At 37.8% G+C, this 26,185-nt stretch overlaps 4 protein-coding genes across 4 annotated transcripts; 3 read left to right on the top strand and 1 right to left on the bottom strand.

The window, feature by feature from the left end:
* Positions 1–12,471: 12,471 nt before the first annotated feature.
* HO173_008416 (uncharacterized protein) lies at positions 12,472–14,202 on the top strand (the record flags this gene model as incomplete). Its single annotated transcript, XM_037310316.1, has 7 exons — positions 12,472–12,544; positions 12,650–12,759; positions 12,816–12,941; positions 13,011–13,054; positions 13,115–13,192; positions 13,245–13,426; positions 13,475–14,202. The coding sequence occupies 7 exons, from the start codon at positions 12,472–12,474 to the stop codon at positions 14,200–14,202; spliced, it is 1,341 nt and encodes a 446-aa protein (XP_037162902.1).
* Positions 14,203–14,968: 766 nt separating this feature from the next.
* Positions 14,969–19,860, bottom strand: HO173_008415 (uncharacterized protein; the record flags this gene model as incomplete). The annotated part of the gene is made up of 2 exons (XM_037310315.1): positions 14,969–15,499; positions 15,553–19,860. 2 exons carry the CDS (start codon positions 19,858–19,860, stop codon positions 14,969–14,971), a joined length of 4,839 nt encoding a protein of 1,612 aa, XP_037162901.1.
* Positions 19,861–24,085: 4,225 nt separating this feature from the next.
* On the top strand, positions 24,086–25,427 carry HO173_008414 (uncharacterized protein; the record flags this gene model as incomplete). The annotated part of the gene is made up of 6 exons (XM_037310314.1): positions 24,086–24,256; positions 24,318–24,354; positions 24,413–24,480; positions 24,541–24,926; positions 24,988–25,052; positions 25,129–25,427. 6 exons carry the CDS (start codon positions 24,086–24,088, stop codon positions 25,425–25,427), a joined length of 1,026 nt encoding a protein of 341 aa, XP_037162900.1.
* A 545-nt stretch (positions 25,428–25,972) lies between these two features.
* Positions 25,973–26,128, top strand: HO173_008413 (uncharacterized protein; the record flags this gene model as incomplete). The annotated part of the gene is made up of 1 exon (XM_037310313.1): positions 25,973–26,128. One exon carries the CDS (start codon positions 25,973–25,975, stop codon positions 26,126–26,128), a length of 156 nt encoding a protein of 51 aa, XP_037162899.1.
* Between the last annotated feature and the right edge of the window lie 57 nt (positions 26,129–26,185).

Raw genomic sequence — 26,185 nt, 5'->3', positions numbered from 1 at the left:
ACAATCCCTAGCCCAAGTGTGACGACTGTGGTCGCCACCATAGTAGGACTTGCTGGCTATCCAACCCCGATCAGGCCTCCACTAAGTGGATTAAAAGAAACAAGGACCATATCGAGGAATTCAAGAAGAAAAAGAAGGCTAGCAAGCCTACTACCTCCACCGGATCTACCGAAAAACCAAAAATTGCAAGGGCGGCCTGTGCGAAGGCTGTCACGACATCACGTGACGACGGCTGGTATTTCGATAATGCAGCCTCATTCCACATGACATATTCCCGTGGGTAATGCCCTGCTGGAGACCCTCATTGAGAATGACGACGGCGAGGACGAAGAATGCATACTCACACTTGCAAACGTCCACTACGTCGAAGGTCTATCCACAAATCTACTCTCCCTAGGCACGTTCCAACGTAACGGCCTCACTTACACCGGAAAGGGGGACCGTTTAAGAGTCTATAACGACAATAACGACACTATCCTTAAGGGAGAACTGATAAACACACTATGCAAGCTGAGACTCACATCATTTAAAGCTGCAATGACCAAAGAGATCGCCATAGCCGCGGTTATCAAGAAGGCTAACCACCGTAAGACAACAGCCATTGAATGGCATCAAGCATTAGACCACCTGAATTTCAATGACGTTACCAGGCTACCGGCTATGGTAGAGGGAATGAAAATCATAGGCAACACCAAAAGACAATTTTGTGAGCCATGCACCTATGGAAAACAGAAGAAGACCCCAAGCCACAAACCAATGACTGAGGTAGAAAATGCTTTTGATAGCATCCACACAGACCTCTTTAATAGCGGATCAACATTACCCCGCTCCAAAGGAGGCCACTACTATTGCTCCACAAAGACCGATCAAAAGACTCGATTCCGGTAAGTAGACTTCTTGAAAACCAAGGACCAGGCACTTAAGTCACTACAGAACTTTGTTGCCATAGTCAAGACGCAGTTCCATACCACCCCCAAGTATATCCGTTTTGATAACGATAGTGAGTATGATAACGAGGAAACCCGAGACTGGCTAGCCTCCCAAGACATACGACAAGAGTTAACCATGCCCGATTCACCTAAACAGAATAGCATTGATAAGCGTACCAATGACATTCTCATTCAGAAGGCACGTACCCAGTTAATAGCTGCAGATCTATTACCAGGCCTATAGGCTGAGGCAATTAGAACAGCTGTTCTAAACACAAATTACTCACCCACGGCCCCATTAAGAAAGATAGCCATGACACCATATGAGGCCCTCACTGGAAAGAAGCCAAACATAGCTCACCTAAGGCCATTTAGGACGACGATTTACGCCCACGACTACAAGCACAAACAAAAGGGAAAAATGGCCAAACAAGGGTTCAAATGTGTCTTACTTGGCTGGATACGATACATCCTACCAAAGCTAAAACAAACGATTCGAAGGATTCTAAACGGATGTCATTAGACTGAGGAAGTCAAGAAGGAGTATAAACACCAAAAAAAAAAAAAAAAAAAACCAGCGATTCGGAGGACCCTGGACCAGAGCACTAGAATAATACATGATTTTAGCGTTGGAATAGAGGTATTTGGATATCACTAGACAGGGGAGTATCAGCGTATCTAGTTCCTTCATGTTCTATGCATGCGTTCCTTCTACATCCTTCCATACATATTCCATCATTATTCCTTTCATATAGCTAGCCATAGATAGCAGTGCTTTGTTCTCCATCAGCTACATAATAGCTGATGGCCCCACCACTGAATCTACATGCTTTCTATCACCACTGCTGTGCTACGCTGAGAGAAAACATTTAGATAGTCGTAGTACTTCGAAGATAACTTACGTTTCACCTCCTTAGAACTAACCTCGTCGATGTTATTAATCTAAATAGAGCAGTTAGAACCATAACACCTTTTATATTTCTTTTTTAAGTCACAGAAACAGAGTTTATTAATCGATATACGGGGACCGCGAGATATCTAGATAATAGAAGATATATATAATATTAGCGTATTCTTATAGATCTCATTCATTATCAATATAAACAGTTTATTACCTTTTTCACGAGCTAGTTAGTAGTAAGCCGCTATATTAATCTCAGCGATATTAATAAACTTAAGCTTTTTACTATTCTTATTCTTATTTAATAAGAAGATATTCGAATTAATTTCGTTATCATAAGTGAATAAGGGAGGGCTTTATCGTTTTAATATAATAGATAGAAGAGTAGGTGATATAGATAATCGCAGCTCCGGAGTTAATAGAAAGGGAGTTCGTTTATTATTAATATCTAATTATTATTATAATTATATCGATTAGATAGAAAGAGTATCTTATCCCATAACATGTTAAGAACTACTCTATATTTATTTATCTATAGTTTTTCAACTATTATATCGTATTTTAATAATGCAATTAGCATTAGATATATTCCTTCTCAATAGCCTTCCACTATTATTATTAAAAGTAAGCAGTATATAATTAATCGTTTTACGATCTAGCCGTTATAATCTCTTAGTAATTTAGATCGTAATAGTAGAAGTAATTCTAGATATAAGGCCTTATATATCGCTAGAACTAAGAATTTATTTATAACTATATAAGCACCGATATATTTATTATTTATAAGAAAGTCCTTAAGTAGATAGATTCTCTCTTATAAGAATAGCGTAACTTATATACGAAAAGGATAACGTGCTAAGGCGTTATTAAAAGTATCTATTAGATATACTTTATAAATACCTCTTATCGTAACTTTAAAAGAGGCTATTCATTTCTCAAATTCGAAAAAGCATCATTACTATCTATAGTGTCGACGTTATTAATTTCGAATTCTTCGTTCATATCTATCGCGTAGAGTCGTGCTTTCTTAAAGGCCTTTTTGCCGATCTCAATTTAAGTAGCTATTATATAGGTATTTCGATAGTAGTCTTTCTTACCGCAGTTATAGCATATTAATTCCCTTAATTTTAAATTAATCTTAACATTTAAAGGCGTAGCGGTCATAGCCTCAGTAATAGATATAAGGCGTATATTAGCCGCGGTTCGTGTAGTAATCGACTTGATAGTAGCCTTCGTAAACTCTATATCTTTATATCTAGCACGGTATAAGTTATTCAGTTTCTGGAGATATTTCTTTGTAGCCTTTAAGGTGGTAAAACCCCCTACGATCTCCTATAAATTTCTTAGATTCTTTCTCAATTTATTTAGAAGGTAATACTTCACTATAACGATTTCTTTAATATTAAAAATAATATTTAGTCGAATAAAGTCTAAATAGAAGTCGATAAAGGTTCGGGTTTCTTATTATAGAGTATATATATTACGTAATATATTACTACGTCGATCTAAGTTCTCGTAGATATCGATTAACTCGTTTATGATTTTAGTGAAAGACTGGTATAAGTTAGTGGAGTTTCGAAGTCTTCTATATATCGTATATTATATAGTTTTACCGCCGAGTTATAAGATTACGTAAGCTATCTTAAAGTTCTTAATAAGATAATAATCGCTATTAATCTTAAATTTCTATTTTATTCTAAAGGATTAGTCGTCTTAAATAAGATCGCTATCGTCGATAAATAGAGGTAGGTCTAAAATCTTAACTGATTTCTCTTTTAAACGTCTAGACGTGCGTTCCTCCTCGATCGATAATAGCCGTAAGTCTTTTATTAACTGTATTTCAAGGCCATTGACTTTCCGCTACAGGAAAGTTATATCCTTCTGAAAGTCTCGGGCTAGTTAATTTATCTCCTCGATTATTCTATAGGCCTAATATAAATCGTTTATAGCTAGATTCTTTTCTATAACGACGGCGTGATATCGAGTAGCAATCTCCCGGAAATCATCTCGCTCCTAGCGAATTTCATTCAATATAGTTATAAATTCATCGGGTTAATACTTAGCTTAATATTGTAGTTATAGACTATTAGCGACATCCCAAGATATATCTACCGAGTCCGCCTCGTTAGGGATATTATCTAATAGAACTAATATCCGTCGGAACTTGGTTTACTCTAGTAGAGTCTTGATTTGATCTATTCTTTCGATGTTAGACTTCGTTATGGGAAAAAAGAAGGTTTTGAAACAAAGTGGAGAAGAGTTTAAATGCTCCGAAAGAATGGGTGTTGGGGACACCAGATGTACTAGAGAACAGTGAAGTTTCTCCAAGACGCGTCGAAATTATTCGGTGTTGAGAATAAAAATTTTCACTGTGAAGCCCAAGGAGTCTTTCTTTGCGGGGGTTTAACACACTTATCTCTTAATCGTTTGAGGCGTCAAGAAGACTGTAGGTGCTCTGAATAGTGCCCTTTCGAATGCACTTACTCCGCCCAGGGGGTCCCTTATCTTGTAGAGAAGTTGTATGCGGGGAAGCTTGCAAATGGTGTTTTGATGGTGTTAGCTATTTCTTTCGATTCGCTAGCCGTACGAATAGTCTAATACCTTATTTATCTCTTAACCACTATTTGCCAAGTCCGATTCGCTTTGAAATCGAATTACCTATCTAGTAGGCTTATTTAGAAATACGATAGCTTAACTTGATTTCTTACTAAAGCCTTTCTTAGCGCGTTTCTTTAAATTCATCCGCTAATATAAATAAAATAAGTAAGTTAACCTTAGTTATAATATCAGAATCGATATAGATGTAATATTAATATAGATATTTTGAATAAGATAACTAAGGTATCAAACTATATAGGTAGAAGAAAGATATTAAGTAATAGATAAATGCCTCTGCTAAGACACGCTAGGCCCGAATGGGTGAGAGGGCTAAGTGGTATGTTAAGGATATAGAATACGCTCGTAATAGAGAGAATTAATAATATTCGAAAGATTCGAATAGAAAATAATAAGGAAATTCTTTATTTTCTATATTTATTTTAAGATATATAAAAATTATTTATTATAAAAAGATTCGTATTTTCTAATTATCTTATAATCTCGAAAAATATAAATATTAATTTATAGAGAGTAGATATAAATAGAAGAGATATATATTAGTATAAGAGTAATAAATATTAAAAAATTTGAAAAGTTATTTCGATTTAATAATATAATAGAACTTCGGCTAGAATAATAATCTTTATTAATCTTAAAAACTTTAAATCTTTAAGTTTAGAAAAATACTCGAGAACGTATTATAATAACTTTAATCTATATAATTACTTTTTAATATTTACTTAAAATTAATAAGATTCTTATCTTAGAATATTATTAAATTAAGCTTTTTAATTTTTAAATTAATTAAATATTAATTATATTATAATATAAAAAGATATATTAATTTAAAAATAAATTTAAAAATCTTAAATTTTAAGATTAATCTATATCTTCGAGAATTTCGAATTTTAATTCTCTTTAAAAGTCTCGAGATTTAAATTTATCGTAGATTTTATCTAATACGATTTAATAGAAATTAAACTCTTTTATATATACTACGATCGATAATATTCTTAATTTAATATATCTTCTTTATATCTAGAATAGATAAATATTTCTAACTTTTAAAAGGGTTAAGTCTTTCGTAAATTTAATAAATATAATATTTCTTAAAAAATAAATTTAATAAGATTTAAAAACTTCGAAATATAATAAAATTTTCTCTAAATTCGAAGTAGTTTCCTTAATATTTTCTAACTTAATTTTAAAATAATCTTATAGATATTAGCGAAAATCTCGAAGTTTATAAAACTTATTCTTTTTAATAAAAAGAGATATAATATCTAATAAGTTATAAGAGATAAAATCTTTAAAAATTATATAATTAAAGTAGATAAAGTATAGATTATAATACGCTTTATATTATTCGATATCTTTATAATTAAAATAATAATTTAATAATATCTTAAGAGAATTTTATAAAGCTCGAATAATTAATAACTTAAAAATATTATATATATAAAAGAAGTTATTAATATACTTAAGCTTTAATTACTTCGAATATATTTAAAATATAAATATTTCGAATATACTTATTTTTCGAAATTTTTAAAAAAAAAAATTTTTTATTAAATTCTTATAGAATTCGAAGAATAATTCTATATATTAATTATATCTTTTTAAAATAATTATATATCTTTTTATATAATAATATCGTTCTCTTTAATTTTAATAATAATAACGCTATTAATTAGATTAATAATAGCTTTATTAATAATTTTAAGCGTCTTAAAGATTTTCTAGAGAAAGATATTAAAATATTTATTAATATTATTAATTAAATTAATAATAACTTTATCGACGATCTCGAGCTTCTTAAAAATTTTCTAAAGAAAGAAATTATAATATTTATTAATACTATTAATTAAATTAATAATAGCTTTATTAATAATCTTAAGCTTTTTAAAAAATTTTAAAGAAAAATATTAAAATATTTATTAATATTATAATATTTTATATTTATAGCGAAAAATATTATCTATACTAGCTATAACATTTATCTAGATTATATTAAAATATAAATATTTCGAATTAATTTAGAATTCGAGAATTTCGAAGAAAGTAATTATTATTAAATTCTTATAGAATTCGAAATAAGTCTATATATTAATTCTTAGACTTATCTTTAAGACTCTTTAATAAATTCTTTTTAAAATAATTATTAATATAATTATTTTAAAGCTAAATTAAATAATTAATATTCGATAAATTAGAATAATTTAAATTAAATTATAAACCTTTTTAAGATTTAATTAATTCTTTTTAATATTTATTATAAATTTAAGAAGATAATCTTCGAAAAAATCGAATTAGTATTTATATTTAAAGTAAGTTCGAGAAAAACGAATATATTAATAGACGAGTATAAAATTTAAGATAAATCGGTTTCTACGAATAGTTAGTAAATTATATATTCTTACTTATTTATAAAACTCTTATCTTTAAATTAAAATATTTAAATTCTCGAGCTTTTTAAAATAGCTCGAATCTATTTAGCTATAATTCGATAATAATATTCTATAAAGTTAAAAGATTAATAAAATCTTAAAATATTCGAAGAAAAGATATTTCGAAAGAATCGAGTTTTAAAATTATAAATTATATTATCTAAAGTACGTAATTATATAATAAAAGCTCTTTATCCTCTAATTTATCTAGTCGTTACTTAGAATTTAATATCTAGAGAAAAAGTTAATTTATAAAATATAAATTTAGAAAAAGATTAATAAATACGAATTCGATAATCTTTACGATATATTAAATATTTATAGAATTTATAACTATAGAAAGATTTTTTAAATAATAAATTAATAATATCGAGAAATAAGAAAGAAAATATACTAATTTTTATCTAATCTTAATAAAATTATTCTAAATTTAATTCTATAAATTTTTTAAATTTTAGAAACTTAAATTAAAGTTTTCGAGAAATTCGAATTTATAAATTTATAATAATAGAAATCTAAATAAACTATCTTACGAGTCTCTTTTTATTAAATTAACTTATATTCTTATTTAAATTCGAGATTAATATCTCTAATAAAGTCTAACTTTATTAATTTTATATAAGAATAAAAAAGTATAACTCTCCTTTGAAGAATAAATTTATCTTTAATATTTTTAATATAATTAAGAATATTTATAAACTTCTTAAAAGAATAAATTAAATTATTTTTCTTCGAATCTTTCGATATTATTATAAATCTTCTTAAATTCTTTACTTAAATAAGAGTATTTCGAAAATTTATAAATAGATTAAATTTATCTTTACTACTCTTTTAAATTTTCGAAATTATAATTAAATCTTTTAAATCTTTTAAGATTATATCGAGATTTTTTAAGTCTTTTAAGATTATAATAGAGTTTCTTAAATCTTTTAAAACTATATTTAGATATTTTAAATCTTTTAAGATTAAATCTAAATTCTTCGAATAATTTAAGACTATATTATTATTTCTTAAATAGTTTAAGATTATATCGAGGTCTTTTAAACCTTTTAAAATTATATTTAGATATTCTAAATCTTTTAAAGTAATATTCGAGTCTTAATCTATTAAGTTCTTTAAGATCTTATTTTTATCTTTCTTTACTTTTATAACTTTTAAAGCTTTTAAAGCTTTTAAAGCTTTTAAAGCTTTCGAAGCTATACTCATATTCTTTAAAACTTTCGAAGCCTTATTTATATTCTTCGAAACTTTCGAAGAATCGTTTATATTCTTCGAAACTTTCGAAGAGTTACCTAAGTCCTCTAAAACTTTTAAAGTCTTATTTATATTCTTCGAAACTTTTAAAGAATCGTCTATATCCTTCGAAACTTTTAAAAATTATCTAAATCCTTTAAAGCTTTCGAAATCTTATTTATATTCTTCGAAACTTTTAAAATAGCGTTTATATTCTTCGAAATTTTCGAAGAGTTATCTAAGTTCTTCGAAACTTTTAAAGTCTTATTTATATTCTTCGAAACTTTTAAAGAATTACCTATATTTTTCGAAACCTTTAAAAAGTTATCTAAATTCTTCGAAACTTTCGAAATCTTATTTATATTCTTTAAAACTTTTAAAAAATTATCTATATTTTTTAAAACCTTCGAAAAATTATCTAAGTTCTCTAAAACTTTTAAAACCTTATTTATATCCTTTAAAGCTTTCGAAGAATTATTTATATCTTTTAAAACCTTTAAAAAATTATCTAAATCCTCTAAAATTTTTAAAGCCTTATTTATGTCTTTCGAAGCTTTCGAAGAATCATCTATATCTTTTAAAACTTTTAAAAATTTACTTATATTCTTTAAAACTTTTCGAAAGACTTACTCTTATTCTTTAAAACTTTTATATTTAATTCTATATTTTTTACTATTTTTAAAATTAGCTTCTAATTTAAAGAATATAGCTAGATTCTTACTTTTTAAATCTTTCGAAGATCTTAAAAATATATCTTTTAAAGTAATTTTATTTAGAAACTTTAATACTTCGATATCTAATTCTATTAAAATTTTATTTTTTTAAGCTTTCGAAGAAGATTTTTTTAAGATTAAAATATTTATAATATTCTTAAAATTCGAAATTAATAAATTTAAGTTTTTTAAGACTTCTAATAAATTCGAAGTTTTTAAGACTTCTAAAGGGTTAATAAAATTTAAAATTAATTTTGATACTTTTAATTTAGAATTTTTAAAATTAAATTCTTCATAGTAGTTAATCTAAGTCTATAAAAAATTTAAATATTAATAATATATTTTTAATATAAATAAGATTATAAAAGTATTTATCGCTTAGAAGATATTATAGATAAAAATTATAAGAGGTTTAAAATATATAAAGTTTTTAAGAATATTAAAGAGTAAAAGAAGAAGTATAAGAAATTGCGATATTTTAGAGATTTTTAATTAAGATTTCACTTTTTTAGAAGCTTACTTCTTTAAGACTAGTATAAAATTAAAATTTATAAATAAAATTTATTAGCTATAATAATAGTTTCGAAAAATTCGAAATTCTTAAATAATAGAGAAAACCTCGAAATATTTAAAGAATATATATTTTAGCTTGAAATCTTCGAAGAATATATCTTTTAACTCGAAATCTTCGATAAATTATTTAAATTATTAAATATAATTATATAAATATTTAAAGATAAAAATTTATTTATTTTATTAAAAATACTTTTTTATATAAATTTAAATATTTAAATAATAATAATTTTAATAAAATTTATAATTATTTTTTAATTAAAATTATTAAATAAATAAATAAATAAATATTAATAAATAAATATTAATAAATAAATATAAAGAATATTATAAAGAAATTAAATAATAAAAAAATTATTATTATTAAAAATATAATTTAATTTTTTAAAATTTTATATTATATTAATTATTTACTTAATTAATTAATTAATTAATTATTTAATTTAATATTTTATAAAAAAAATAAATTATAATAAATAAATATAAAGAATATTATAAAGAATACTATAGAGAATATTATAAAGAAATTAAATAATAATAAAATTATTATTATTAAGAATATAGTTTAATTTTTTAAAATTTTATATTATATTAATTATTTACTTAGTTAATTATTTAATTAATTACTTAATTAATACTTTATAAAAAAAAAAAAAATATTATAATAAAAAATAAAAAAATATTAAAAGAAATTAAATAATAATAAAATTATTATTATTAAAAATACGATTTAGCTTTTTAAAATCTTATATTATATTAATTATTTATTTAATTAATTATTTAATTAATTACTTAATTTAATATTTTATAAAAAAAAATAAAAAAAAAAAAATTATAATAGATAAATATAAAGAATATTATAAAGAATATTATAAAGAATATTATAAAGATAATTATTAATAATAATAATATAATAAATTTATTTTTTATAATTTTATATTAATCTATTTAATTAATATAAAAAAAATTAATATAATAAATAAATATAAAGAATATTATAAAGAAATTAAGTAATAATAAGACTCTTAATATTAAAAATACGACTTAGCTCTCTAAAATCTTATATTATATACTCTCTATAATTTTATATTAAATTATTATTTTAAAATAATATATATTTAAATAAATTAAAATTATTTAATATTTTACTTTAATAATTATTTTATTATTTAAAAGATTTTATTATAATAAAAAATATTATAAGATTTATATTATTAATTAATATATTATCTCTATTTCTTTTTAATATTTTAATACTTCTTATTATAAAAATATAAATTTTCTCTATTTTTTATAAATAATTATTATAAATTAATTTTTTATATTTAATATATTTTTCTAATTAAATCTAAACGCGTTTTTCTTTATATATATATATTTATAAATTAAAAATATATAATAAGTAATTAGAGTTTAATTTAATTTAGAATTAAAATTAAAATTTAATTTAATTTAGAAAAATTTAATTTTATAAATTTAATTTATAAATCTTTATTTATATAATATATTATTATAATAAATATATAAAAAAAGAATTTATTATATTAATTATAATTAATTAAATCTTTATAAATAAAAATTATTTATTAAATAATATATATTTAAATAAATTAAAATTATTTAATATCTTATTTTAATAATTATTTTATTATTTAAAAGTTTTTATTTTAATAAAAGATTTTATAGAATATATATTATTAATTAATACGATATCTCTACTTCTTTCTAATTTTTTAAAAAATTATATATATATATTTCTTATTATAAAAATATAATATTTCTCTATTTTTTATAAATAATTATTATAAGATATTTTAGAAATATTTATAAAATTATTAATATAAAATTAATATTATATATATTTATTTATAAATTATATAAATAATTAATATTTTTTATATTATATATATATATAAATTAAATTATAATAATTTTTTAATAAATATTTATAATTATTAAAATCTCGCTCTTCTATATCTTCTTTATTAAAAAAAAAATATATATTATTTATAATAATAATAACTTTTTTATTTTTTATTAAAATTTTAAAATTTAAAATTTAAAATTTTAAAACGCTATTTATACTTTTCAAATTTTTAAAAATATTAAAAATTTATTTTATAATTATTAAAGCGTAAGAAATTTAAATATTACTTATTAAAATTCGTTTATTAAAAATTATTTATTTATTTACTTAATAATCTTAATTAAAAAAAATAATTATAAATTTAATTTATAAGTTTTTACTTATTTATATATAATATAATTATAATTTTATTTTTATTTTTTATAATTAAATTATTTATAATTATTTTAATATTTTTATAATAATTATTTCTATTATTTCTATTATTTCTATTATTATTATTATTATTATTATTATTATTTATTTTATATATGAAAATTATATCTATTATTTCTATTATTTTTATTATTATTATTATTATTATTATTATTATTATTATTACTATTATTATTTATTCTAGAAAATTATATCTAAAAAAAATTACAAAAAAATCAAAAAAAGTGAAATTTTCAAAATTCTCGAATAATTTTTTTTATTCAAATTATAAACTAGCTATTTTTTTTTTTTTTTTTTTTTTTAACCTATCTAGTTAAACTTCTTAATTATTTATTTATAGATTTAATCTTTAGTAAGCTAAATAATAACGCTCTAAAATTTAAAAAATTCGAATTAATAATTTTTTATATAAAAGTTTAAAAAATTTTTTTTTTTTTTTTTTTAAAATATTAACAGCGAAGATTTATTAGTAGAAGATATCTCTTAAATTAATAATCTCTATCTAAAATTCGTTATTTTAAATTATTCGAATTATTAAAAGATTTAAAAAAATATATATAATATTATAATCTAAGTTACCGCTAAATTTCACTAGCTCACTAGTGAGACCCTGAGATCATAGGCGTCGGCAAAACGTCGGCCCAGTATTCTCGGAAGCTTCAAAACGTGAGCACTGAAAGTATCTATATTTACGGTCGTACATGCCTTGACTGAAGTTTGGCCATACCCATACCCTTTTGAACATGCAGTGAAAAGGTGCTGCACTTGTCCTTCCATGTCACTTCTCCCCGTGTATCGAGAACGCGAAGACCAGGCATTTACAGTGGAAGCAGGGAGCATGAAGAAAAGTAATCTCACATTCCTCTCATCTCAAACCCTCGCTCGAGTCTGTCGAAGAGCCCAGTGGTCAGCTGCATGGACGTGGATATCACTGACAAGGTGATTGCTTCTAGGTACAGCTGCTGCAGAATGTGTATCGGAAGAGGCTCTCGTCCACCTCAAGTCCTACAAGTACTCGAGCGTCGATAAATCCCTCATATCTCACTACATTCTACGGCACTATGTATGTGGACCCCATCTCCCTGCACGCCTGACGGCTTGCCAACCTGTCGTGGATAGTGGAACGCATTCGTGGAATTACTACCGTTATGGCTTGCCCCAAACATGGTCACCCTCCTAGGATTCTTTTTCATTCTTACCAATGTCATATGTTTAGAGATCTGGATGCCGGATCTAGTGGGACCGGTGAGCAACAATATCTGCATCAGCTCTTCCTTAGCGGTCTGTGTACTTGGGTTGCTGAACAAGCCCTAGGGTCCTTCATGGCTGTATTATAGCTTTGCCGTTGGATTATGGATGTGAGCAGCGATAGTTAAAAAGCGTTTGAGCGGGAGTGCTGATACGTCCTTGTGTCCTAGGTATTCAACAATGGACAATGTCGACGGAAAGCAAGCGCGGCGTACAGGACAGTCTAGTGGATTAGGGGAGCTATTCGAGTACGTTCGGACCTTTTGAGATACGATGGATGTGATGCTAACCATCGGCAAGTCATGGCATCGACTCTCTGAACTGTACGCTGGCAAGTTTGTGCGAAACAGCTGCTTTGGCTTTGGGACCTACTCCCAAGGGAGTCTTCACTGCTCTGATACCATGTTTGCCTATGTTCTTCTCCACATGGGAGACATACCACACTCACACGTTGTACTTGGGGTATTTCAACGGTCCTACAGGTACGGCGGCTTGTTCACGCCTTCAAATTTTCTGCTAATTTGATCCAGAGGGACTCATACTCGCCTGTACTTTCATGATATTGTCGGGCTACTACGGACCCCAAATGTGGCATCACCCTATCTCAGACCTAGTGGGCCACTCCGAGATTATTGGGCACAACTCTGTCATCGATCTCTGGATCCCAATCATATTTGGCACCTTCTTGGTCGCCCACCTGCCGGCTTGCGTTTACAATGTCATCAAGGCTCGTCGTGAGCAGGGTCTTCCTGTCGCTCCTGTATTCTTGGAGTGGACGCCAATCGCTGTCTACACAGCTTCCATCTGCGCTTGGCTCTATTCACCTTACTCAACTTTGATGCGTGAGAACAGGCTGGTACTGTTCTGTTTAACCATGTCGTTCGTTTTCGGACGCATGACAACAAAGATAATCCTAGCCCATCTAACACGGCAGCCGTTTCCTTACTGGACCGTGATGCTGATCCCTCTAATCGGTGGCGCCATATTGGGTAACCTTCCAAGAGTTGGTCTATCGCCAGTCACTGCAGAAGTAGAACTCTGGTATCTACGAGCGTATTTCGTGTTCGCTACAGTAGTCTACTTCCGTTGGGCGCTCTTGGTCATCAATAGCATCTGTACCTATTTAGGCATCAACTGTCTGACAATCACCCCAAAGCCTGCTCCGGGTCAAGATACGGTGGGTGAGAGGAGTGTGTCCAATGGCTATGCACCTGAGAAGCATGTGCCAAATGGGAGAGCTGTACAAAAGGGTGACTAGAAGGCGGTATGGCGGCAGGCGGATCGAACCAGGTCTCAGTATTTGCATTCGACTCCATACGCAGCTCGCCGAATGATGCTCCAATGAGCTGGGAAGAGCTCCCGTGATGGTCAGAGAAACCAGGGTCTGGATGTAATGCGAGAGAGTTTCTCTTGCGCTGCAGGGCATCAAGGAGTCTTTTTCGAAGTTAGCGTGCATTGAATTATGAGGGATGGTGATATGTCAATTTAGAAGAAAGCAACATACTAGCAGAACATCTTATTCGCAGAGCAAACCGCACAAGATAAATTATAATCAGAGGAAATAAATACTCAACGTTGACGTTGACGTGACGACTTGCGCTTTCCGTGACTGTTCTCTCCCTCCGCCTTTTTCCCAACGATCCCTTCCAAGCCCATCATCCATCATCACACGTTCCCACATCCCCAGCCCTTGCCATCGACACTGTGGCCTCCTCTTCGCAAACCGAAGTTGCAGTAAATGATCACTACGGAGCGTGGGCAACCGATGTGGGCGCGACATGAGTCGCGTCGACCTGAGGTCACATTGAGGGCGGGGCCATATTTCTGGAATCAAGGATGAGATTGGTATTACATAGGTATGGTACTAAGCAGGTACATGCTAAAATTCAAAGAACTGGACGACCTTTTTGTTTGAGAACCCCCTCTCCCCCCCCTGCCAAGGGGGGGGGCATGCCGTGATTGTGTACAAGCAAGCAAGCAGTCTTGACCAACAGATAGATGCACGAGACCTAGCCGCTCTTCAACTACTTCTTCTTCCCGCCGCCGAGACCCAGCGACTTGCCTATGCTACCGAGGCCCAGTCCGCCGAGCAGCTTGTCGATGCCCAAGCCGCCGAGCAGGCCGTTGACGATACCACCGAGACCGAGACCGTTGAGCAGCTTGCCGACCAGACCGAGGACGCCGGTGAGCAGCAGTCCGACGGCGGCGATGATCTGGAACAGAGGCTCTGTGAGCAGGCCCCATAGAGGGTTGAGCTCCTTCTTGGCGTGGGGCATGTCGTTCAGCTTCTTCTTTGCGTTCTCGATTGTCTGTACGATGGTGGATGTGAGCTCCTTGAGCGAGTTGGCGAGAGCATTCTCTTGAGGCGTGGCTTCGCCGGCGGCAGCTCGCGCCTTTGCGGTGGCAGCAATGTGTCCGTCTGGGTCGAGTCCTCGGATGGCACCGTTGCATTCTTGCAGAATGCGGTTGCCTTCCTCGATCATGGGCTTGACGTCTTTGACGAGCTCTTCTTCGTCAAGCTCCTCCTTTGGCGTGCGGTCTGCTTTGTCCATGCGCTGTGGGCTTGTTAGCTGGCAGTCAGAATGGGATAGGACGCGGAGAAGCTTACATCGGTGATGTTCTTGCAGACTGGTTGCATCTTTTCAATGGTCTGTTGCACAATGTTGTTCATCTTCTTCGCGATCTCCGCATCTTCTGCCTTCTGGAGCTCCTCTTCCGTTGGGCCCACGTCCTCGTCCTCTGGGAGGTTTTCCATGAGTGTACATTCGCCGATCTTGTTGCCATCGTTGTCCACGACATAGCCGTTGTCATCGACCTCGCAGCCAACGAGGGTAGGGAGGTGGCCATCAGTAACCATTCCGAGCAATTCACCGTTCTCGTCGCGAACCTCGCCTTTGCTGTTGACCACGTGGCCCGACATAGGATTGACGCGTCTCTCCTTCTCTTCGGGCTTCCATCGGATGGCCTTGCCAATGCTATTACCGGCTTTGTCAAGGATCTCTCCATCCTCGTCAACCTTGCGGCCTCTAAGCTTCTCAGCGTTTGGCATGGATTCTTCATCAAGCTTGCCAACAATCTGGCCTGCGCCATCTGTCACCATACCTTCATCGGCCACAACGAGGTTCTCGAAGCCAGCGAATGCACCTTCCGGTGCTTGCGTTCGACCTCCTGGAAGGAGTTCTGCCTGGCCAATGACTTTGCCGTTGTCGTTCCAGATTTGACCTTGACCATCGACCTTCTTTCCAGCCAGTTCCTCCGGGTCACCCTCGGCAATACGGCCAAAGATTGTGCCATGCTCATCAACGACGTTACCAGCTTTGTTGACGACCTTTCCTTCCAAGGAAGACAGATCGACAACCTCTTCTTCAGGCTCCTCGTAGGGCTCGGCGTGACCTTTGACATTACCAAATCTGTCAATGATATCTCCATCTTCATCAACAGCCCGGCCAATAAGTCGCTTCGCATCGCCCTCGACAACAACTCCCACTCGGTTTCCATCTTCATCTTCAACCATGCCGTCTTTGACAACAATACAGCCTTCGAGACCGGCGAAAGGACCTTCAGGTTTAGCCTCGCGCTCATTGTCAGGGATAAGCTCGCAACGTCCAATGACCTTGCCGGCATCGTTCCAGAGCTGGCCCTCCTCGTCGCATTTTTTGCCGGCAAGCTCCTTTGCGTTGCCTTCCACGAGACGAGCGATTGGGACGCCTTCAGGACCGATGACATTGCCTTGCTTGTTAACTGCAAGGCCCTTGAGAATTGACAGATCCATTTTGACCTCCTCCTCCTCTTCAGGCTCCTCGTAGCGTTCAGCGTGACCGACAACATTGCCGCGGTTGTCGATGACGTCTCCGTCTTCGTCCACTGCCCTACCAACCAATTTCTTGGGATCGCCTTCAGTCAGGATACCCACCTTGTTTTGGTTCTCGTCCTCGACCCATCCGTCAGCAACAACGACAAGACCTTCAAGGCCTGCAAATGGCGATTCTTCTTCGTGCTCCTCAATAGGAAGTGTGACGGCTCTCCCAATGACCTTTCCTTTGCCATCCCAGAACTGACCTTCGGCATCGAGTTCGGCCTTCATCTTGTTAAGCTTCTTAACGTCTCCTTCAACAAGTTCACCGACGACGTCGCCATCGTCATTGACAATCTTGCCAGCCTTATTACATTTCATGCCCTCCATGGAAGAGAGTGGAGGAAGTTCTGGACCAGTCTCTTCCGCCTCCTCTTCTGCAGCAGGAGCACCGGCCAATTCGACTTTACCGATGACGTTGCCTTCGGCATCAAGGACCTCACCCTGCGGGTTGATCTTCTTGCCTTTGCAGGCCTCGAGGTCGCCCTCAACCAGCTTAGCAAGTGTCTCGCCGTCTTCGTTGATTACGTCTCCGTTCTTGTTGACCTTGTACCCCTCTAGCACTGAGAAGTCTGGTCCCGCCTCTTCGGGCTGCACGGCGTCGGGGAATGCTTCCGGGATCAATTCGACCTTGCCGATAACATTACCCTCAGCATCAATGACCTCACCTCCGGCGTTGATCTTCTTGCCCTTGCAAGCCTCGAGGTCACCCTCAACCAGCTTGGCGATGGCGTCGCCGTCCTCGTTGACGACCTCTCCCTTCTTGTTGACCTTGAGTCCTTCCAGAATATCCATGCCTGGAAGCTGAGGAGCCTCTACCGCAGCCTCCTCGCCCTCCTCTCCAGCGCCCTCCTCTCCAGCGCCATCCTCTTCAGCGCCCTCTTCCTCACCCTCTGCGGGAACATCTGGGAACGCCTCTGGGATGAGCTCCACCTTACCAATGACATTGCCTTCTTTGTCGAGTACTTCGCCGTTAGCATTGATCTTCTTTCCGGCAAGCTCGGTTATCTCGCCCTCAGAGACACGAGCAATGGGCTCTCCGTCTTCATTCAGGACTTCTCCCTTCTTGTTGACTTTCAAGCCTTCCAAAATGTCGAGTCCAGGCAATTGTGGGACCTCAGCTTCCTGTTCAGCCTCTTCCGCAGCCTGTTCAGCCGCCTCCAATTTTTCCACCAATTCGGGGTGGAGTTCCTTCATGGCAGCGTCGGCGGCTTCTCCAGGGACAACTTCGACTTTACCAACAACCTCGCCATCTTTATCGAGAATCTCGCCTTCCTCGTTGGGAATCTTGCCTGCGCATTTCTTGGGATCAGAGTCTTCGGTAAGTTGGCCAATGACCTCTCCCTCTTCGTCAAGAATCTTGCCCTTCTTGTTGACTTTCTTGCCTTGTAGGATAGAGAGGTCTGGTGTGAGTCCCGAAGCGATCTCGGCGATGTTGGCAGCATGGTCAAAGTCGGCGGCGTCCTCGGGGACCTCGGGGACCTCTTCGCCAACTTCCTCGCCAACTTCCTCGCCAACTTCCTCGCCAGCTTCGTTCAACTTGTCGGCGGCCTCTCCTGGCACGACCTCAGCTCTGCCGATGACATCTCCATCTTCGTCGACGATCTCTCCGTTCTCGTTCAGCGTCATACCGACCAGATCCTCTGGATTACCTTCGGTGATTTTGCCCAGTGGTGTTCCGTCCGGTCCCAAGATTTCTCCACCTTCGCCAACCTCAAGACCATCGAGCACATTGACGTCAGGAAGATCGCCCTTCGCTTTATCGGCCAGCTCTTGTGCTTTTTCGGGGAGAACAGTGGCGCGGCCAATGACATCTCCGTCTTCGTCGAGAATTTCTCCGTCATCAGCAATAGTCTTTCCAACGAGGTCCTCCGGGTCTCCTTCTTCGATCTTCCCTACTGCTTCGCCGTCGGCACCAAGGATTTCTCCACCCTCGCCGACTTCGAGACCCTTGAGCACCGAAAGATCCACTGGAAGTTCGTCGGCGACACCTTCAGCAGCATCCTCGACCCCGTCAACTTCTGGAGCCTCGACACCTTCACCGGCTTCTTCAACAGCATCTTCGGCCCCTTCAGCAGTTTCGCCAGCGGTCTCCTCGGCACCTTCAGCAGTCTCACCAGCTTTCTCTTGAGCGCCTTCAGCAGTCTCACCGGCGGTCTCCTCGGCACCTTCAGCAGTCTCACCAGCTTTCTCTTGAGCGCCTTCAGCAGTCTCACCGGCGGTCTCCTCGGCACCTTCAGCAGTCTCACCGACTTTGTCTTGAGCGCCATCAGCAGTCTCGCCGGCGGTCTCCTCGGCACCTTCAGCAGTCTCACCGACTTTGTCTTGAGCGCCATCAGCAGTCTCGCCAGCCTTCTCTTCAACGTCTTCAGCTGTGTCTTGGGCCTTTTCAGCAGCGCCGTCCGCACCTTCTTTAGCTTTGCCTGCAAGTCCACCAGCTGCGCCGGTGACATCTTCTGCAGACTCGTTAGCCGTATCTTCAGCTTGGTCCGTATCCGGTACGTCTGTGTCTTCCGCTGTGTCTTCGGCAGTTTCGTTGGCACCCCCAACGGCGTCCTCGGCATCATCATCAGCGGTAGAGACAGCCGAGCTCGCTTCCTCGCCGGTTTCATTGCCGGTTTGACTGACTTTGCCCATGGGAGCATCGGTCTCTTCGTTGTCGGCTTCATCGGCAGGGTCGTTGTCCTTCAAGTCGATGCCCTTGTCTTCCTCCTTTGTGTCTTCGACATCCTTTTTGGTGTCCTCGACAGGTTTTTGAGCTTGAGCTTGAGCTGGAGCTTTCGGCGCCTGCGGTGCGGCACCCTTCGCCGTCTGACCAGCTTGGCCAGGCTTCGTCCTCGGTGGCCCGAGTTTGGGAGACTGAGTCTTGGGAGGGTTGGCGCCTTGAGCTTTCTTGACAGCGCTCTTAGGAGTGTTGTTCGCCTGTTTTGCGGCACCTTGAGGTGAGTCGGTGGCGCTTTGTGACTGACCGAGCTTGGACGATGCCGGATTGTTCCTTGATTTTGTTGGCGTTGATGGTGTTTGGCCAGGAGGTGTCTTGCCGGCCGCTGGTGAGGGAGCCATACTCTTGGACGTTCGCGCGGTTTGAGGAGAGGGAGTTCTTGAGGTGGATTTCGAGCTCTCTGATGGAGAGTTACGATCAGGAGTTGGAGGAAAGGAGTAGTATGCGTAAGAAGCAGAAGACTTGGAACGCTCGCTTGTCATAAACGGTAAGGTATGATCAAGCAAGAGGGATATGAAGGTTGTGGGGGGGGGGGGTGAGAATGAAATATTTTTTGGGTATAGATTATTTACGTGACGAAAAGGAGGCTGGGGGGACTTTAAACACGCTTTATCTCGCTAAGCGTGTTAGTTTTCTACGTCATGTTACCAGCAGCAACAGACATTCTACAGGGCAGTTGGAACCCGAGCGCCTCAAATTGTGGCTTCAAAAGCAGGGAAAGGAAAATACTTTAAAGTAAGTACCTTAGGGCGGCACCAGCGGGGTTGGGAAGTTGAAGGCGAAAAAGCATTTCTTGCGTCAGTAACCGTAAGGTACTTTAGAGGCATTGGCTTTCACAGTCCATATTAACCAATAGGAGCAATTGAAAAGAAAGTGGCTGGAGCATGGAACATGATGGAGATGGACTTTCCGATCGTCGATCTAGAGCGCACTTGAGCCTCTTCCGGTATAGCGGACAGCCTGTATGGGGATAGTTGCAGCCGCTTGTACGTAATGATCACTAGCAGCCTATTAAGACAAGGTTTCGGAGGGAGGAGAGGAAGGGAGATGATTGGTCTGCCGATCTTCCAACCGCTGCTGTCACGCCTGGCCTTTGCGGAGAAGGCAGCCGACTTTCAGGAGATGCGAAGGAGAATTCTATACTGATGCATACTGGGCCAGAATGCACCACTGGCGTTCCTCTCCGGAGATAAATTGATGGAGGCTTCGATTTGGCTTCTGGCAGAGTCACGTTGCCCGCTCTATGACCGCAGGACAGACGCGAAATTGGACTTGGAAAGCCTGTTTTTCCTTTTCATTTTTGGCGCTTCGTCAAAATATGTGGAAATTGGCCCACGTGAAGTTCCGGCAGGTTTCAGTGTTGAGCCACAGGGGTCTCCCGGCCCGGGGAAGGTGGCGAAGTGGCTAGGGCCATACCAATTGGCCAGATCGAACGTTCAAATGGTAACAATCTCACAGCGTCTGCGCGAACCACGGGATCATTTGACCACGTTGGATGGTGTAGGATCCATCTTGGAATATCCCGAGGCGTTTGAGAGTACGAAATGATGCCACTATGTCTATGATCCCGACGCTCTTCACATCGCACAGTCTGCGTATCTGCAGCACCTCCCACAGAGGTGTCGGGCATGTCGGACAGAAAGTGCATACGCAGATCGGGTCGTGGGGATTTGCCAGATGCGCCCGAAAGCATGAAAATAAAATATGGGGAGTAATGCTGGGGGTAAGGCAGGTAAGTCTTGCATAGGTAGCTCCTCTTCTACGTTATATCGTAGTCTGTGTGTTTATTCATAGCACGAATATGCGCCTGTGTACGTTTCGTCATTCCAAGGTGGAAAGGCGCGGAGCCTCAGAACCTTCAGAAGCGTAGCTTTTCCGAGGAGCTCTTCATCCTTCAATTTATCTCTGGGCGTGTTTCGATATCTTGTCTCCTCCCATCAGTCTCTTTCCAAGAATCAACTCACAGACTGTATACGAGACCTGATGATTTCCTAACTCGAATGCAAAAGTAAGCTTAAAGTCTCCTCCATGTCACGTGGCTTGTTCGTCGCTCGAACTTCCGTTGCAGATCATCTCATCCAAATCTCTCCTTTATCCCGTTGAACCTGTGGAGTTTTTGCTCCTCCTTCACCTGTCTCGCCTTCCTCTCCCTCAACGCATGGGTTCAGGCATATGTCGTCTTTCCATTGTTTGCATCTATATCGTCCCTTACAAACGTGGTAGATATCATATTGTTTTATTTGACACTTGGTTTGCTCATGTACTTCTTGCTCCGCTGGCGTTATCACCGCTGTTGAGGGTGTTCACAATGCTAGGCGGCCTTATCATGGCTTTGTATCTCCGGTCTAATTCGGGTCAATTTCTGCCCCCTCTGTGCACGTGTTCGATGTGGGTAAGGAAGCAGGATCAGTGCCGAGAAAGATGCTCAGGCGTCGTTGTGGTCTCGGGAAAGGAAGACGCAGCGTGATTTGGGTCAGATGGTGCTGACGATGCTGCTGTCGCTGATCTTTGGCAAACAAAGTCGAATAGTAGCATCGAGTGGTGGAGCTCCGGCAACTCTCACCCAGAGAGCTCCTATGATCGAGTAATATCGGACGTGCCCTCTCGCAGTGTTTGCTCCTTTGACGACCACGTCGCCGTACCATCTCTCTTTGTCTTTGCGAATAGAGGGACGGCTTGATGGCGACGCGTCGAGCGCATGTTCGGAATGTGACACCATATATCCAAGTATAATGATTACGGCACGCATGCTTCACGCTGTCGCTCAGGCATGACCATCTACGTGTGAGGCCAACGGCCGACGAGTATACTCGATGTTTGCACAAGACATCAAACGGCTGTTCGGTACGGCGCAGATGTCGAGCTAGATAATAGCTAGATCATTCCCAAGAGACTTCGATAGTACATCCATCCATCCATGCTGAGCAACCGAAAATGCCTCAAGCCCTACCACTCATATTTTCGGCTAGGGCCCCGGCCAGTTGCACTGTAGGTAGACTGTCGCCCGGTTGCCACGACCTATCCCCAGCTGGCCAAAAAGAGCGCTGTCAAACATCTACGATTAACCTACCTAGACCGTTGAAAGTGCCAGTTCCCCGCATCCGATCTCTGTGCCCTTTGGGGCCGTCCGCTGGTATCGGGGTCAAAGCTCAGCCGCTAGATGCAGCTGGGAGGCATGTCGAAGAAGACCGCTAGAAGGCACCTCGAATGGACCGACCTTCTAGCGAATTCCTCATCGGGACATTTGTAACAGAGAAGTGAACAATGTGCCCTGCAAACCTGCATCTCGGCGCCTTTTGGTGTCGCTCCGCGCAGGTTCGACTACCTTGGCGAATAGCTATGGAGAAAATAAAAAGCACCGCAACACCATTGTACCAGCGCCATTAGGAATCGAACCTAATACGAACTAAATATCTCCGCCAAACATATGGCTTCGTTCAACGGTGGATTTACGGTTCTTATACGGTTTCTTCAAATAGATGTATTTCTCAGAGTCCTCCGCCTTTAGGCGATGACAGTTTTTATACATTTCTGGAAAGTTACGGTTGATATTTTTTAATACGTCTTTGAAACTTGATCGAATCTTTTGAATTATCACCTGTAATTTTCAATTAGCGTGAAACACAGATCCGAGGGGGTTTAATAATATATCCGACGTATTACAATCAATACTCTAAGAAGTCAGGCCCCACACTCTACGGTCTAAGTACCGTCGATATTTATCTCCACGAGAAAATCACCTGAATCGATTATTTTTGAAGTTAGATTTTAAAGGGCGTTGATAAATTTCTCTATACAGGACTTCCGAAGACTTAGCTTGGCAAGCTTAGCAAGCTTAATAACGTTTCTTATACGAAACGGTAGCGAGAATATAATCGTTCTTTCTATAAAAACGTATATACGTGACAACCAATCTACTCTCGTTTCACAAAAAATAGTACTAGGATTAAATCACGTATTTAATGATTTTTAGCATCACGGTAATATTATAAAGCAACCGCCAAAAGGCGGTAATTTAAACTATTTGATATAGGTACGGTTACTGCAACTCATAGCCCTCGGCTAAGGTAGGATAGGTACGGTAGACACGGAATCGGGAAAGCCCTATCTTCGCGCAAAGCATCGCGCACGAATCAAGACCGAGACTTGGACGGCAGAACGCGCCGTCCTGCAGATGCAGGTTTCGTCTAATTTCCCCGGGGCTCTGCATGGACCTCCCCACAAAATAAATCAGGCGGGCCACATGCTTCGTTCGCTGGCCTTTGGCTCTGGACAACGCGTGGCACTGGCAGTTGCTTGACACACTTGAATTATGGGCATTCCACTAGGGAGAAGGAGCGTTGCTCACGGGAGATTTAACAACGAGATCGACTTGCGCGCGAGTGCTTTGAGGTTTCTGGGCGTTTGCTCTTAAGTCGAGGCGGGCTTCCTCCGTTACCTATGCCATTTCACTCCCCTGGTTGTCTGCCATCTTTGTTCCCCACGAGGCAGCTCGTTGCATCGAGAGAATTTGATCGCGAGTGAGACTGATTGATCCCGCAACGATCTGCTGATACGACTCTGGCTATGGATTCCGGGATTCCTCTTCAGCGCACTGCCGACAGGGATAGCGATCTCTTTGCAACCGGCGTCATCATGGCCGTACTGGCTACCGCGGCCGTTGGTCTTCGTATGGGGTGCAAACGGCATCTGAGATATCCAGTATCAGGGGATGATTATCTGATCTTTTTGTCTCTTGTGCGTTCATGCCAGCAAAACGCTACCGGTTGTTGGGCACAATTGCTGATCTTGCGCCCAGATCCTGGCATTAGGCCTCTGTGCAATGTTGATTCTCTGTCAGTCTCACCTAATGGCGATCGCATAATTACGCTGAGCTGACCATTCCGCGTAAAGGCGCACATTTTGGATCCGGTAGACACATAGATGAGCTGGACATTGACACCATAACCAAATTTCTGAAAGTACGAAAGGTGCTCTAATCGATTGGGATGATTTTCGCTGACGGAGCTGTGTCTCCAAAGGTCCAATGGGCATTCGAATTCGTCTACTCCATCACTATCACAACCGTCAAGCTTTCAGTCCTCCTGTTCTACCACCGCATGTTCCCAAACTCAGCCACCACCCTCAAATTCAAAATCGGCCTCTATGGCCTCGCCGCTGTGAGCGTCGTCTTGGGGCTCGGCACCTTCATCGCTGTCGTTTTCGAGTGCGATCTGACCACCCTATATTGGGACCGGACGAGCTATGGCCTGTGTATCAACATGAAAGCTTTCTTGCTGTCCATGGCTATACTGAACCTCTTCACGGATGTTTTGATCTTGATATTGCCGATATCTGTGGTATGGGAGCTCCAGATTAAGAAGTCACAGAAGGTTGCTATATCGGGAATGTTCCTTTTGGGAGGCTTGTACGTGGTCGCTCTTCCTACCACCTTGGACAAGACTAACCGTTCATCTGTGCGCTTGTAGCGTCTGTTTATCAAGTATCGTCCGCACCTGCTTTGTGGGAAAAGTCGACATCGATGATCCAACATGTATGTTCCATATCCCATCAGGTCTTCATTTCCCAGATCATTTCCCTCTCTCTCTGACCAGCGTTTCGAACCACAGGGACTGCCGTCGACGCAGACATTTGGTCCACAGTCGAGCCAAGTATTGGCATCGTTAGCGCCTGCCTCCCGATGATGGGGCCACTGTTGAAGGGTATCGTCCCGTCCCGGCTCCGAAACGTGAAGAGTCCGTTCAGGCCCATCTCATCGTTTGGAAGTTCTGTTGGTCGCCAGAAAGAGAAGAATAAAGGCATACGACTGGTTGAGGACCGTGGTGGGAAGTTCGATACATTAGATGACTCGGCCTCCGCAAGTAAAGGCAGTGTTTCGGTGGATGTGTATCCGTTTGATGTTGTCTGATATGAATGATGCTGGCTGGGAGATGGTCTTGGGCCGGATGCCTGGGCTGTTATTAAGGGTGCTGGGTGTTCTTCTCGTCTGTCTGGAGAATAGGCCGGGTTGATGTGTTGATGGTAACATGTAGGATTCGATTCTTGATGATAGCTAGGGAATATTGATGCGTCTAGAAATCATAGGCGCCGCTGCATACATATTAGGATTACTATACTTTAGGCTGTAGGACATCGTGGGGTAAAATTTGCAAGTGAACTTGCGTATGATGCATATGCACGTTCATGCAGTCCAGCCACATAATTAGCCCTACCAGGTACAACGATATTTTCTGTAGGACTTTCTACCAGTAGCTGTTAACCGCGTACACGTCTGCCGCATACACGCTTCCAGTGACCAAAGCCCTATTCAACCTTCCTAGAGGCCGCAGTCGTCTCGAGGATCACGCAGAAGAACTCGCAGGGCGCCCAGAGGATCAAGAGGACCGACCGTGCACCCCCCTGAGCAGACTAGCGACCGCAACCGCGAAATCCTCCCGTGACCAATTCAGCAAGATGAAGAACGAGGACGATCATCGCGATGGGTTCCAAGTGGACCTGAAGCATCCGTCGAGAGTCGACCTGGAGGAGAACTTGGATAACGTCAATACTCAGGTCCTGAAGGGTTCTCAACTAAAACACCGGAGTACAAGATCACCAACGGTATTGTGAAGGACGAGGGATCTGTGGCGCGATTTCGTGGGGATTTACCAATGCCTACGCACGGTG

This window comes from Letharia columbiana (assembly GCF_014066305.1).
Source record: "Letharia columbiana isolate WasteWater2 chromosome Unknown Sc0000030_s1, whole genome shotgun sequence".
Taxonomy (NCBI): domain Eukaryota; kingdom Fungi; phylum Ascomycota; class Lecanoromycetes; order Lecanorales; family Parmeliaceae; genus Letharia; species Letharia columbiana.
The sequence above is the reverse complement of the archived record's forward strand: the minus strand, read 5'-3'. Positions and strand labels throughout refer to the sequence as shown.